At 36.9% G+C, this 16409-nt stretch overlaps 1 protein-coding gene across 5 annotated transcripts in view; it reads right to left on the reverse strand.

Annotated features, from left to right (window-relative positions):
* BAZ2B (bromodomain adjacent to zinc finger domain 2B) overlaps positions 1-16409 on the reverse strand; it is a 239784-nt gene that overhangs the window by 45640 nt on the left and 177735 nt on the right. For all 5 annotated transcript variants that reach the window (XM_040971612.1, XM_040971610.1, XM_040971611.1 and 2 more), the window contains 5 exons: positions 7047-7257; positions 4609-4701; positions 4438-4499; positions 1877-1942; positions 196-261 (listed from right to left, as the gene is read on the reverse strand). In XM_040971612.1, coding sequence (XP_040827546.1) covers positions 196-261; positions 1877-1942; positions 4438-4499; positions 4609-4701; positions 7047-7257 — 498 coding nt within the window. The remainder of the gene's footprint in view (positions 1-195; positions 262-1876; positions 1943-4437; positions 4500-4608; positions 4702-7046; positions 7258-16409) is intronic.

Here is a 16409-nt window from a genome sequence, read left to right on the forward strand (position 1 = left end):
CAACCTTCAGGATGAAATAAAAGGGCACATACAATATACACACATATATACATAATTACATATTATACCTAGACAAATTTTTACATAGTCTAAATTTTAAGGAAAGCTACATATTTTTCTTAATTTACTTGATGCTGATAAACATACAGTTTTTATTTTTGGAAAATAAAAACTCTGATTCTCATCTACACTAACCTTTATTCGTTTCTCGGCCTCCAATAATTTGGCATTTGCTGCTTCTTCTTTCTTTTTCTTTTTAGCCTGTGCATGCAAAACAGGTCTCAAAGTCATGCCACAAAACTGCTATAATTTGCAAGTAATCTCAGACTTGAAATGGAGTTACATGCTTCACAAGGTACACAACAATATGCAACATATATGGAGACAATTACACACTCCCCTTCCCATTAACATATACTTAACGTGGTGATTTTGCATTTATTTAATAGGTTAGCATGGGGATATGAAAAAGCTTTCAAAATCATTAGGAACTTAACAGGCATTTTTTATTGTCTTACAAAGACTGTTTAAAGTTTGAAGCAACTGTGTATTTGTTATGTAACCACAGCAAAAATTTAAGACAAATTTTTAACTACTAAAATTATTTCAAGAATAGATTGCACTTATTTCTTTTTTATTCTTAAGCTCTAAGATCAAGAAATCTATTATCTGACTACATCCATTAAATGAAAACATTTAAATTCTGATTTTCCCTATCCCTATATTATAACTAAATTCAGGTGCTTTGTTTCTGTAATAGATTGCAAGTTTGCATTCTTTCAGAAGGTCCATTTTAACTATCAAGATCATGTTATCAAATGTGAGCCTCAAAATCTGCAGTCACTGAGCTATCTAGTGGTTTCAAAACTAGCTGGTAGTGATTGTCAATTTACTTTAATAGAGAAATATTTTCTGTTTGGGAATTTCAGAATTAATTTGAAACGAGCAAAGGAATATGTGTGTGTTTCCTGGAAAAAAAAAAAAGAAAAGAAAGAAAAATGGAACCCATAACATAGAAAACCTCAGTGACCTGGAACCCTCAGGGAATGAAGTGTTTTATAAAGCAGCAGCTTCCTGCGTAGCTGAGAGGCTACAATCATTTTAAGCACTAAAAGGTGTACACTTCCACTATTTTAGAAAGAAATATTTTGGAGACATGTGCCTGTTTAAATACCATATACTCAACATTATCTGGCTTTTCCTCAATGACTTGGGACGATTATTCTGCTCAGTTTCACTACTCAGTCTGACAGAGTACTTCACTGGGGGCTATGAATGTGTTGAAGATTTCCTGCTATTCCCCAAAGATGGCAGGCTTTGGCAAGGTGTTGGAATTCCTGTATGCTAACTGGGTACCCTCTTGCTGTCTTCTGGCTTTTACTCTGGTTGTGGCCAATATGCGCCCTCCATCCCTACTCTTCTCAGATTCCAGTGAAGAAAGGTGTGCTAGGAACCCACAAGCCTGGCTGGTCAAACTATTCTATATTTAAAACTACTTTCACCTTGTAGATGTTTCCTTTCATAAACAATGTTTTCAAGTTAGAAGTGGCAATCTGACTACAGAAAGCCCAACTGCTGCTGTAAGAGCACAGACCACAGCACATGAACTTCCTAACTACTACACCGGCTGCTCAGAGGGTCTCATTTCTCAAAATTCCTTTTGACTCACTTCCTAGGTTTTCACTGGAAGGATCATATAAACTTGCTAAACAAGGTTCAAACAAGATTTCACTGTATAGTATGTTTAAAAACAATTTTTGATGAACATAGTAATTTGTAAGGGTAAGACAACATGCTTTTTTTTTAAAAAAAGTATCTGTAGACCTTAAAACATATTACTATATTACTTGAATTATTATAACTTTAAGAATTCTACCTCTAGAATTTGCTGGGCTCGAAGTTCTTTTTCCATCCTTATTTGCTGTATCCTTTTAATTTTTTCCTGTAGGAAGAATCATGGTATGATACAGTAATCTAAATAACTAGGTGACAAATGTTTAAGCAGAATAGCAGAATATTCTAGGATATAAGCACAAAATTATCTGTCTATTAGGACACAAATTTCTTAAAGATTTGTTGATTGAAAGGTAGGACAACAAAAACACCCACCCCCTCACACACACATTCCATCCACTGGTTCATCAGTCACATAGCCATAAATGGGTGCCACACCAGGCTGAATCCAGGCGTCACCAACTGGATCCCGCTCTCCCACATAGGTGGAAGGGTTCCAAGTACTTAGGCCATAATCTGCTGTCTTCCCCAGTGCATCAGCAGGGAGTGAGGCAGCTGGCACTCAAATGGCTCTCCAAGAGAGGATGCCAGGATTAAATATGGCAGCTTAGCCTGCTGTGCTGTTTTTAGTATACATCTGAAGTATTTATTTAGATTATATCTTGAAACCCAAGAAAAGCATGATCTCACTTCAATTTTTCTTGCCCTGTCATTCAAGTCAGCATATCATTCTTAATTATCTTTGATGCAGAGACAAGGAATCCTGGGTTTTAAGACACTTAGCTTAAAGCTTTAATCTAACTGTCCAAGTTATTTGTGTTTAAGCACAATAAATATTTAGTAGTGTTGTCATTAGCATGTAGGTAAACATAGTTTATAAATCATGTTAGGTTTACCTTATGGTTTTGAGTACTAAACCACTCAAAATATCTTGGTGATAGTAAGAAAAGTCAGAGAAATTGAGATTACCTTCTTTCTATTAAAAAAAAAAATCTAAGATTCCCAAAGAGCAAGTATTTCCTCCACAATGGTTAGTAAGTCCTGAGCCCTAGTTACCTTGCCCTATCTCTGACTCTCTTGCATCGTAATAATCCCTTGGCAGTCTTCCAAGGGGCCAAGCGAAAGGACTGCCTACTGACACACTTATCGGATGGAGAAAAATAATACTACTATGAGAAGGAAGGCTAAGGTTTTACTTTGGACAAAATGTTAAGTTTAAACTAGGCATTTTAGTAACAGATTACATGAATAGAACTATTTCACACTTTGAATCATTTTGTTGGCAGTAAAAATAAACAACATGGTATTCTGAAACTAACTTCAAATGAATATCTTTGCAAACATCAAATGAAGATGCATGAGTGTTGCTGGAGTCTTTGAAGACTAATGCTTTTGCAATGAGCAACAAGGGCCATGTGGATGCAGTCACTGCCAAACCTGAACCTGAAGTGCTAATGGGCTACGAAAAGTCTTTCCAATTGTTTCCCATGAGATATGAATTTATTTGTAATATACAGTTTGCACATGATTTTCAGATATATCCAGTATTTTTAATATTTTAAGAGATATATTCATTAACAGCTATCTTTAGTCAATCTTACAAAGTTTAACAATCTAAAGGAAGAAACTTCGGAAAGAATTCAAACTTACAACTGACTAAATTATGTTGTACAGGGATTTTGTATACAGTGTGGCAATTTACATTTATCTTTTAAAAACTGAGCATTTGTTTGGTGGCAGGCACTCCAGGGGAGGCACTGTATGGTCATTACCCCATTGAATCCTGAAGTTTTGTAGCTATCTTCTTTCACAATGGAGGAAAGAGAGTCTTAGCTGTTAAATAATTCTTTAAAGGTCACAAAACAATGAAGTAGCGGAGTCCATATTTAACTTTCTGTTGCCTGATAATAAACTCTAAATTCTGAATTCCAATTTTGTGTCAATATTACTAATCTTTCGAATGAGGACAAATCTTATTCTAAGTAACTTGAATTTACTTTTTGGCTAATATTTCACACATTTTAGAATAACATGTTTTGTATTAAAATCTGAACATTCAAACAGTATCTTCACTTGCTGACAACCTAATTTTGAAAGTCTGAAATTTGGGCCCCGTGTAACAGGCTAGTGGCCAAATCCTCGCCTTTTATCTGCTGGGATTCCAAATAGCATCTGACTACTCCACTTCCCATCCAGCTCCCTGCTTGTGGCCTGGGAAAGCAGTGGAGGATGGCCCATGGCCTTGGTACCCTGCACATGTGGGAGACCCAGAGAAGGTTCCAGGCTCTTGGCTTTGGATCAGCTTAGCTCCGGCCGCTGGGGCCACTTAGTGAGTGAACCAGCAGATGGAAGATCTTTCTCTGATATCCGCACCCCCCAACTTTCCAATAAAAGTAAATAAATCTTAAAAAGAGTCTAAAAATTGTTCAAGATGCCAACCATTCAAAATTTACCAGGATATGAAAACTGCTCAAACAAAGCCTCTGTCTGGTTCACATTTCTTAAAAGGCTTGGTAGTAGAAGAGCTGAGTTGAAAAATGAGATAAACTTTAATGGCAGATGAAACTTTTTCTAGATAAGATCCCTAGCATGAGAGTGAAGTACAGTTGCTTAGGAAATCGAAATGAAAATACCATACATGTGAAAAGAGATCCTTAAACCCAGGCCCACATTTGCTAAGTGAGCTCAGGTGCCGACTCGTACCTGTTGCTTCATGATCTTGATCTGTTCCTTCTGCTTTCGCTTCTCCTCAGCAGCCATTATTGCTAGGGTGGAAAATCAAAACTCAGTGACCATCAGCCAAGGACGGAGAACGGGAAGCCTCACACACTGCCCAGGCTTGCTCCTCCAGCTCCTGTCAGTTAAATCACCCACCTTGTTGCTTTTTGGCTTCTTTGGCAACCCGAGCCTGTTCCTGCCTTTGAAGTTTCCTCAAAAGCTTGATCTGTGCTGCTTGCCTGGCTATTTCTGAAAAATAGAAAGTTTCAATGAATGTTACCAGTATATGAACAGAATTGCCAGCCTAAACCAGTCACTGTGTGAAACTGATACTGTCTCATCATGAATCATAAAACATTAAAGCAAACTGCAAGATACGAGGCAGGAGAGTGATGGGCTAGAAAATATCATGCTCATTTCCCTAAAACACTCTGTTGAGGTTGAAGCACCTCCATATACAAAGTGTGTTCTCAATCCTCATCAGAGCCTATTTTTATTATGTTTTATCCTAAATGTATAGATGGTTTTGCAAATCTATATTTGCTCCTATAGATACCAAGTAATAATACTTATGTTCAATTTGTAAATCATGTATGAAAAGCTTGTGTTTGAAAATGTTCATTTCAAGCTATTCTATTTCACATAAACAACGCATACATTCTTCACCATTACACACTTCACCACTATTCATTCTTCAGAGGAATTAGAGGTTATTAACAAAGATAATTTTTATGATTCATCTATGTCTATTGACATTTCTACTTTCCTTCCTTCATAATCTTCATTAGTAACTAGGGGAGATGAAGGTTACATAGGAAATCAAATAAAATAATATTAAAAATTTTTGGCTAATACACAAGGGCAGCAAAAAGTCTACATAATATAACGTTACATGGTAGGTAGCTAACTTAGACGCCATTGTTTGAAGTATGAATTGATACAGCCATTTTGGAGATACCATTTAGTTGCCATCTACCAAAACTGAAAATGAAATTTGTTACACACATACATATACACAAGTATATCTATGTACTGCACAGTTTTTATGATAGTAAATTTTGGAAAACAGCTGAAACACTAATTCCAAGAGACTGATTAATGATTCAATAAAGTGTGGTGGGAGGTAGACTGTAGAGTGCCTGGGTTTGAGGCCTGACTCCACTTCTCATTCCAGCACCCTGCTAACACACGTCACATGGCAGCAGGTGATGGCTTGGGTGGCAGAGTCTCTGCTGTTCATTTAGGAGACTGGAACAGACTTCCTAGTTCCTGGACACTGGGAGTGACCAGCAGCCGGGAGGTCTCTGTCTTTCTGCCTGCCTGATGAGATAAGGTGGACTCACAGAAAGCACCATTAAGAGGATGAGTTTGGTGCACAAGTGCTGGTATAGTCAAGATAGATAAAGACACTCAAGATGAAGCAGAATAAAGAGCAAGATGAGCGGCGTTTACACTCTACATCTATTTGCTTTAAAAATCAGAAAAGACACAGAAATACGAGTGAGTGCTTGAATCTAAGTGCTTATATGTGTAAATGTTTCTGGAAAGACTAATAAACTGTTAATGATTTCCTTGATAAGTGAGAAAGAGAATGTCTTCTATTTTAAAACAGTCTGTTTTACGAGCTTTCTGTCACAAATTTTTTTTAAAAAGCAATAACAACAAATTCAATATTATGATTGTTCTTACGATAAATAAAAATGTCTTTCAGGCATTTCCCTCAGATTTTAGTGGTATTTATAGATGGTTAAAAAAAAAAGAGCCGAAAGAAGGAAAAGTTAGTCTTTTAAGTCAATTTTTTTTTATTAAAGTGCTGTTTTACATTGTCCTGTTTGTACATCATGCTTGCAAGCAGGAGACAGCCACACACAGCTGATATATCCAGACGGCCTAAGGAGGCTCCAATTTGCAATAGTAACTCAGTTGCAGAGCAGACCTATCTTACTGCAGTCTGTCTTCTCTGGGCCATACCTCGCACGGCTGTGCATACCACAAATTATCTGCATAGCATAATTTAATTTTGAATCATAAATACATTTGAGGTTATTCCAAGAATTTTCAGCCTCCTAAATCACACCTTGTGGTGATCTTAAGTAATTTAGTTAAATCTACTAATTGGGAATTCGAAAGAATCTGTATGGTACATCCAGACTACAGGAGAATCCAAACTAGAAGACCGGGATTACTTACCAGTAGTAATTGGAGTTCTCTGAAAATTTACTCCACAGATCCATTTATTTTGGAGTTAATCCCATGTACCACCTCAAGGAATCTGTCAAAATGAGAATTGCCAGAAGGTTGGCACGGCCTTAACGCATGTGCCAAGGGCTGATTGATTCCATTTCTGCTCAAGCCATAAAACATCCACCTTTGTATATGTAAGCACACAGAGCAGGATGGGTTTATGAGAATTGCTTTTCAAAGATCACCTAATCAAAGAACTCCAGTTACCAATGGGACTCCTTATTTCCTCCTTTTATCTTAACACAAATTCTACTTTTTAGAAATTGAGAGTAGTGTTACTCATTCCTAAATCAAAAGCATAATGCTTTTAGGTATGACTCTTATAAGACCAGACTGATTTTGCTTCTTACCTTGAGCTTGCAGTTTTCTTAGTAATTTGGCATCTGTGTTTTCCAGGAATTCAGCATTGCCAACATTTGGAGGTCGGCCCTTTCGACGTTTCAACCTGGATTCCTCTCTTGCTCTCTGTCTTTCCGGATTGGGTGGTCTTCCTCTCCGGCTTTCCATTGCCCTGATACGTGGAATGACATCTTCTTCTTTCAAAAGACACCACTGCATTCCCTTTCAATTGACATCACAAAGAAATAACACATTAAAAATAGCATAAACATAAGAAATCAACATTGCAGAAAACAAAGTGAAATTCATAGATATTTTGACATTTTTCAAAATGATATTTTATGAGTTTGAAGTCAAAATTAGAATCAAAAAGTTCATGGCCTTTGGCATATCATGAGTGCTCATACTTTAATGATTTAACATTACTTAAATGTGCATAGAGATTTGTATGTGTAAAAACAGAGCTATTTATTTTAATCACTACTTATAATCTATAATGATCATTAAAGCTGGCAGATAGTTGAAAATACTAGTTGTCTGATGATCTATCTGTGGATTGTTCTTGTGGGTAACTGGTTCAACCAAAACATTAGGTTATCTCTTTATAGGAAAGGTAAAGTTAATAAATAGAAATGGGAAGCAAGAGTTACAACATCAGCATTTTGCAATGCCTAATGAGTTAATGGATGCACGCATTGTACCTAAATGATTGCCTGTCAGCAAAAGAAGACACACCCAGATGGATGCTGGCCTTCTAATGGAGTCTTGCACCATCACCTATGAAGTCTTGCCCCGTAAATTTCAAACGTGGAATTGCACAAAATGGCTGGTTTAATTGCCATAATTATCAAGAAAAAGAAGATGTAAAACATAAGTAAAAGTACATAGCAAAATCCAGTCTAGTGATTTCTACTAATGATCTTTCATCAACAAATAAATTCCAAGGAACAAAAGCAAAAGGAAAACAATGGGTTAAAAGAACTTCAAATGATTATAGTTTATGGATCATACTTGGATATTGATTCAAATAGATAAACTGCTAAGGAAATTTTCAAAATGAAGAGACAGCTGAGAATCTGAGTAACGACTGAAATTTGATGAACCCAAGCTATCTTATTTGAGATTAGAAAAATGTCACTGGGTTATGGAGACAATAACAGTCCTTATCTTTGAGCTATAGAAAAGGAAACATTTATACAGAGAGCAAGACTTACAAGAATTGCTTCAACAAACTGAGGAATAAAAGAATTAGATAACAGTACAAACAAAACAATATTGGGCAAAATGGCAATTACTGAAATTGATGATGTATACATGGCACATATTAACCTGGCTCATTGCATGCGTGTATTTAAGATCGCTCATTTTAAGGCTCCTGATGGAAACACACACTACCATAATGCTAGCATAGTGTTAGAAGAACCCTGTGCCTGGTGCATAAACACAGCTGGAGTCTAGTTTCCTTTATCCAGCTCACACCAATCACATTATGCTTATTCCCTTACTTTTTTTTTTTTTAAGGATGTTAGGAGGAGTCTCTATTTCCCAAGTTTGGCAGCAGCAGGCCTTGCTACACTCCAGGAACCACTTTTATTCCCTTGCTTTTGCATATAAAGTCCAAACAAATAGTTTTCAATACAAGAGAGGCTCCTTTGTTTTTTAAAGATTTATTATATTTTTATTGGAAAGTTAGATATATAGAGAGGAGGAGAGAGAGAGGAAGATCTTCCCGTCTAATGGTTCACTCCCCAAGTGGCCACAAGAGCCAGAGCTGAGCAGATCGATCAAAAGCCAGGAGCCAGGAGCCTCCTTCGGATCTCACATGTGGGTGCAGGGTCCCAAAGCTTTGGGCCGTCCTCGACTGTTTTCCCAGGCCACAAGCAGGGAGCTGGATGAGAAGCAGGGCTGCCAGGATTAGAACTGGCACCCATATGGGATCCGGACTTTAGCCACTACACTATTGTGCCAGGCCCCGAGAGGCTCCTTTTTAATACAATAGTCATATTATTACCTATGCTTTTAAAAGAAGGGTTAATTCCTGCAATGTAAAGTTGAAGGAAAAAGTTTAAAGCATGTTTTTCTCTTAAAGAAAGTCAAAATAGCCATTCTTCTTGAATTGATTGAAGAAATTCTGCCACCAAAACCAATAGCATAATTTCTGAGTTTTACCTTATCCTATGATTCCTAATATACTATGAATATCTCAATCAACACTAAAAACACAAATATTACTAATGCTAACATAAAGGACATTTCAAAAAGTTTGTGAAAATGCAATTAAAAGGTAAGTTTATTTTGGTGCAGAACATCAAACATTTTTAAATTCATGCATTCAACAGTTCCATAAAATACTAATGAGAAATGCAGATTACAAAAAATTATGATGGGTTTAAAAACTTTTGCACAAAAGTAAATTTTTCTTTTAATTCTATTTTCATAAACTTTTTTTAAAATTAAAAATGTATATTAATACAAAGAGATTCTATGTATGTCAAAGATACAGTTCTAAGAATCTAACCTCAGTTGCCTGCCTTCTTTCCTCCCTCAAATCACTCTCCTCTTTTTGTTTTTGCAATAACATAGTTTTTGTACTTAAATTTACAGTTTTAAGAACATAATCATATTTCCCTCAATGCCCTTCTCCCACACTCTCCTTCTTTTCTATTTTTCTCTTAATTTTTACAATTACATACTTTTGACTTTCTAATCACAAGCACAACTTAAGAACTGGCGTCGCTACCTCCTCCAACTGACGAGCAGTGCTGTTTCAGGCCCTCTGAATCCATCATAGCCTTCATTTTAAGAGGACATACGTACGCGCCTTTCTTTTCATTTGTATGTATATTTAACTCATTAATTTTTATTTTATTTGAAAGGAAACAATCAATCCTCCCTCTGCTAGTTAACTCCACTAATGGCACAACAGCCAGGGCTGCACTCAGTGCTGGGAATTCAGTCTGGATTTACCAGATATTGTCAGGGACCCAAACACTGGAGTGATTAAGTGCTGCCTCCAACTGTGTCTTAGCACCAATTTGGAATTGGAGATGGAGCTGGGACTCGAACTCTGGCACTGGGACATGAGATGTAGGCAGGATCTATATCTCTGCCACACCTGATACCCATCCCATTTACTACTGTAGTCTTCAAAACAGTCAGTTTTATTGTTCCACAATCACAATTGAGAGAATTTGGCCTCACTGAGACCAGTTAACTTGCCTGAAATGCAGAAGGTTCCTTTAAAGGCAATAAGCCACGAAGAAAGAAGACATCATCGAATTTTAATATTAGGTGAAATTATCTACAGCAGTCTGAGAAGTTTATATTAGTTTAGGTTTTCAACTGTCTATTGTGCTCTTAGGCATCAAGGAAGACCTACTAATAAATTTAAAAATATAAAAGTGACATTTCTGGACACTTAGAACAGAAAAGAGTAATAAAATTCTAAAAGGAAATTTAAATTCTGCTGTTGAAGTATTGTATTAATAGCCAAATCAGTTTTAGGCCAATATATAAAGGGTTTTATCTACTTATCTTGACATACTTTTTAATGGTTATATTTTTATTCAGGCTAGAAAATTATACCTGTATCAGAAAGGACTAAAAAATGTTGATGCTCAAAATGTACTGGACAAACATAGTGACATTTTCTCTCCATTTTCGCTCTCATCTTTGAGAAAGTGAAAACTTTCTAAGAGCATTGCATGCATTGGGTCATATGTCTTATGACACCTGGATTTTAGAAAATGAGAAAAGGATGATGCAGAAAAATCTGAAGTTTATATTACACATTTAATTCACTGACTAGGCAACATAATTGTGGGTAAGGACAAATGATATATTTCTCTTAAAGACTTTTCCTCAGGCAAAGCAATATAATTTATATGACTTGACTCATATACTGTTATCTTCTCCGTCCATCAGAAATGATTAAAATTTATTATGTTTTCCTAATTCTTAAAACTTAAAATATCAACTGTTTCCTGACTTTGTTGATTGAGATTTAAAATATGTAGGTTAAAATAGATGGGTAATGATGGGGATGATGTTGACAGATTTCAGTTCACTGTGTTAAAATTTCACTTTAAACAGCTACTAATTTATATCCTGGTGAATAACACACTCACTTCTTTAAAAATTACAGAAATGGAAGGGGAAAAAAGATTTTTTACTTCATTCAGAACACTACAAAATCAATGTAAGCACGAAAGGAAGTGAAAGTACATTCTAACGCTGAAATCTAGTGTTAACCAAAGTTTTCACCATTTAAATATTTGTTAAGGCAACTAATCTGAGCAAGGTCTAACACTGTCATAAGGTGAGCCTTTACAAACAGTCCTCTCCCCCTTGAAGGAGCAGTGTTTTAACAAGGATCTCTGACATTATTCCAATGTGAATGATCCAAGGATCACACCATTAAACAATGAACTGAAAAAAATAGGATTGCAGAGGTTGAAACAGAATCTCTGTTTGAAACAAGAATGCTGAAGTTCTAGATTAGGGCAAGAGTCTGAGAATCAGATAGGAAGGTGGTGTTGCCCAAAAAGAAATGCCTGCAATTCAGGATGTTGTTGTGGTACAACAGGTTGAGACACTGAATGTGATGCCACATTCCCAAACAAGAGCATTGGCGCAAGCCTTGGCTGCTTTGCTTCTGATTCAGCTCCCTGCTAAAGCACCTGGGAATGCAACAGAAGATGGTCCAAGTGCTCGGATCCCTGATTCCCATGGGGAAGATTAGGATAGAGCTGCTGGTCCCTGGCTAGAGCCTTGCCCAGACGTGCATGTTGGAGCCATTTGGAGAGTGAACTATGTCTTTGTTACTCTTTCATTTAAACAAATAAACAAATCTTATTTTTTTTTAAGATTTTATTTTTTATTTTTATTGGAAAGGCGGATATACAGAGGGGAGAGACAGAGAGGAAGATCTTCTGTCCGATGATTCACTCCCCAGGCGGCCGCAACGGCTGATGCTATGCCGTCCGAAGCCAGGAGCCTTTTCTGGGTCTCCCACGCGGGTGCAGGATCCCAAAGCTTTGGGCTGTCCTCGACTGCTTTCCCGGGCCACAGGCAGGGAGCTGGATGGGAAGTGGGGCCGCCGGGATTAGAACCGGCACCCATATGGGATCCCGGGCGTGCAAGGCGAGGACCTTAATCACTTGCGCCATCGCGCCGGGCCCATAAACAAATGTTTAAAAATTAATCATCTGTGACTAAAAGAGCTTGAATGTAAAAGAGAGAAGCTTGAATGTTAGAACAAAAATGTGACTAAAGTTTGGAATACTCTCTAAGCAATAAGGAAAAGAGAAATGATAGATTTTCTTCTCACGGCGTTAGATTTAGGATGGAAAAATATTTGAGAAAACTGGCAAACAAATGCTTTCCCTCAAAAGTTTTAAGACTCTTAAGCAGCTTTACATACTTATTTATGATTGAGTGAATTAAAAGATGTATATTCACAAATTCGAGATAATTAGGAAATTTAATTTCAATGACTTTTTCATTTCATTATTTGTTACTCATCACAAATGACACTCCAAAGTAAAGTTGAACATTTTATGAACAACCAATGCTTCTCCACATTTCTTGTGAATACCTGACCGCCTAATTAACTGGCTTTCCCATGTTCCACTGAAAGAGTCAGTTAGGTCTTAAAGGGGGGATGTATTCTCAAATCTCATTCCTGCTTCAATTTTATATCTTAGCATGTCATTATTTTTCTTTTGTTGCTCACATTCTGCTCGATTTTATGTACTTCTGAGCTGATTTATTTGGGGAGAGAAAACAGTTTAAAAGTAAATGCAGTAAACATTCCACCAGAAGCCAACATACTGAATGCGCTACTTGCCAAGTTACTGACGCCTTATTTATTTTTTTTTTTTTAAGGTTTAATATCGCCAAGACTTTGTTGAATCAGCTTCACCACAGAACTGCAGTTCTGGGCCATCAAGCGCCAACTTGCCAAGTCAGTATTTTGAGATGCCTAGGACTTCCTGCAGGCTGTTATATAAGGGAATTGATGAACATTCCTCAATTAGACTTTCTGATTAGGTCCCTTAGGTGCCTGCTGTGGCAGTAAAATATCTGTTATACACATTTTAAATGTAGACCAAGGTATTTGTTTTGATAATTTTAGGCCTGATAGTCACTCAATGACTTGGTCATTTATCAGGTTAATTTCTTGCTATATAATGTTCTGCAAATTTAACCACAACTGAAATATATAAAGTTCCAAAGATTAGTAGTAAGAGGCTGATATATTATAAAAATTATGGAAATCAATTCTCAGTCCACTCCTATCATATAGTTTATTAACATAATATACTGAATAGCACCTGAAAGATGCGAAAGGGTAAGAATGGTTAGTTATAGGAGGAAAGGATCATCATGGATTAAAGGCAGTTCAGTGTGAATTGACACAATTGCTTTCATAATGCTGACTCTCCTCCCCGCTTACAGTAGACAGCCCTGCAAGAGACGCGACTTTCGCTACTCACACTTACTCCTCACTTGAATTCATGGCAATCCCACAGGCATGGATGAGCTACAAAATTCCTACCTGGCAGATTACTGACATCAATTTCTAGACTTTCTGATTTCTGGTACTGATCTTCCATGCTCTGCGTGTCCATGGGTGCCCACGGCTATGTTGTATTAGGTGTGACAGTTAACAGCAGAGCTGAATTAGAACCCTGGTTGTTGGCTTCCACTCTTTTTGCTCTTCACGTAACTTGAAATAATTATAAGCATCACCACTGTGGTAGGGACTGCATGCTGCTGGCACACTGTGAGGTGTTCTCTCTTTCCTTATTGATAAAACCTTAATTTGAGTTGGACAGCATTATTCCAAGTGCTTTATAAAAACTTTCCCAAAGAATAAACTGCTAAGTCAGTGAGCATAATTTGCCATTTTCAGTATTATTACGAACACTAGTTTTCCCTCAAAATCAGGATTTCAAGTTCATTTCTGCAGAAGAAAGTATGATTAGAATTTAGTTTATTTTAAAAAATAAAAAGAAGATTTAGGGTAACATCATTTGGAAAAAAAATTCCAGGCCAATTAGGTCTCTGCAGCTAATATTAGCTGACAATATAACAAAAAGGGTTTTTTTCTGTGATAGTTTTGGATAATTAACTTTTCTTATCATCTAATACTATAAAAAAGGGGGGGAGCATTTTTTAAAAGTGCATTCAGAGAGAAAAAGCAATATTCTCTGAGTCCTTTTTAAAACTTGGTTTTTATTTTCATAGTACCCTTTCTTTACTTTTTTTTAAAACTTAAACAAAATAGACATTCAATTTCCTAAAATCTTCTGAACACCTCATAAAAGAAATTTTCAAAGTAGATCATCAAATTTCTCAAAATGATCTGTTATTAGTAATTCATTTTGAAGTCTTCACATATATGTTTATACATATTGCTAAGATGTCTGAATACCTTTTGTCTTGATATCAATGCTAGGTAAATAAAAATAACTCTATGGCCTGACACAATGGCTCAGTGGCTAAAACCTCATCTGCATGTACCATAATCGCATACCGGTGCCAGTTTGAGTCCCAGCTGTTCCACTTAACTTCTAGCTCCATGAGTTTAGCCTGAGAAAGCAGTACAGACCACCCCTAAAGCCTTGGGAACCTGTATCCACGTGGGAGATCTGGAGAAAGGTCCTGGCTCCTGGTTTCAGCTCAGCTCAGCTCCAACCATTGTGGCCATTTGGGGAGTGGACCAGCGGATGCAAGATCTTTCTCTCTATCTCTCCTTGTCACTGCAAAGCTGCCTTCCCAATAAAAATAAATATATATCTATAAAACTCTATATTTTTCAAAAATTTCTCTAGTTAAATTTCAGTTTCTATTATTCTGATAACTGCAGAAAACAAAAACAATGGTCAATTTACATGCGATAATTTTTTAATGACGTGGTGGGGCAGAAGTCTGTCAAAAAAAGAGACTACAACTTTGTAACATACACATTTTTCCAAAAGAGAGTGAAAGGGACTTGATCAGTTAACAAATTCACCAGAAGTAATTTAATGAGGACAAACCAAACTTACAGAGACTATCATTTTGTCTCATTCAGTCTATAACTACTAAAATCAAGGTTTTCCAGAAGCTTGCAAGAGTATTTGACATCAGCTTGCAAGTAGCTGATTCTACAAATCTCTCATTCTCAAATTTCAGTGCCTTTGTAGACCAAAATAAGTAAAACTGATAATGATTAACTCATTTATTCTATATTTTTATACCTCTATTAACTTGAATTAAGGAATTCTCTTTTTTTAAAACACATAATTAACTTGCTGTCCTTCATGCTGAAGGACAAGTTAAATTCATGCTGAATTTATTTAAACTTAAAAAAATATCGGCCCACACATCTCAGTTTATCGTATAATAAGCAAAGTCAATACATTCAACAAAATGTTTGCTTCTGCTAAATACATAATTACTAGTTGAAATACACTGAATCAAAAATGTTTAACTTACACACACACACATACACACATAAACATAATTCTCTATTGCAGATCCTATCCCCTAGTAGAAATGATTGCCTCTTAAGTGTCATTTGTAAAATTACAGCTTTGGATTACTGCTAATGCAATATATATATTCCTTAGTAAAAGCTGAACTTACTGGTTATTTCTGGCATACTTTGGGAGATGAATACTAGGGATGGTGCTGTGGTATAGCAGGTAGAGTCGTCACCTGTGGTGCTAGCATCCCATTTGGGCAGTGGTTGCAGTCCTGGCCGCTCCGTTTCAGACCTAGGTCCCTGCTAATGTGTCTAGAAAAATCAGCAGAGGATAACCCAAATGCTTTGCGATGTGGAGCCCAGATATCTAGCTTCTGGCTATTGTGGCCATTGCGGAGTGAAGCAGAAGATAGAAGTATTGCTCTTTCTCCCTCTGTCTCTCCCTAGACTGTAACTCTGGCTCTCAAAAGAATTTACATATCGGGCCTGGCGCTGTGGCCTAGCAGCTAAAATCCTCGCACTGAACGGGCCAGGATCCCATATGGGTACTGGTTCTAGTCCGGGCAGCTCCACTTCCCATCCAGCTCCCTGCTTGTGGCCTGGGAAAACAGTCGAGAACAGACCAAGGCCTTGGGACCTTTCACCCGCGAGGGAAACCCAGAAGAAGTTCCTGGCTCCTGGCTTCGGATTGGCTCATCTTTGGCTGTTGTGGTCACTTGAGGAGTGAATCAGCAGACTTCCTCTCTGCAGAAGATCTTCCTCTCTGTCTCTGTTCCTCCCTGTCTATCTGACTTTGCAATAAAAATAAATAAATCTTTAAAAAAAGAATTTATATATCTTTGATTTTAAAAAGAGAAAATGTTTTATTGGAAGTGTTAAGAACTCTAACAAATCTGTGTAC

Source organism: Ochotona curzoniae, unplaced genomic scaffold, assembly GCF_017591425.1.
Source record: "Ochotona curzoniae isolate NIBS_2020 unplaced genomic scaffold, NIBS_Ocur_1.0 contig_2210, whole genome shotgun sequence".
NCBI classification, from domain to species: domain Eukaryota; kingdom Metazoa; phylum Chordata; class Mammalia; order Lagomorpha; family Ochotonidae; genus Ochotona; species Ochotona curzoniae.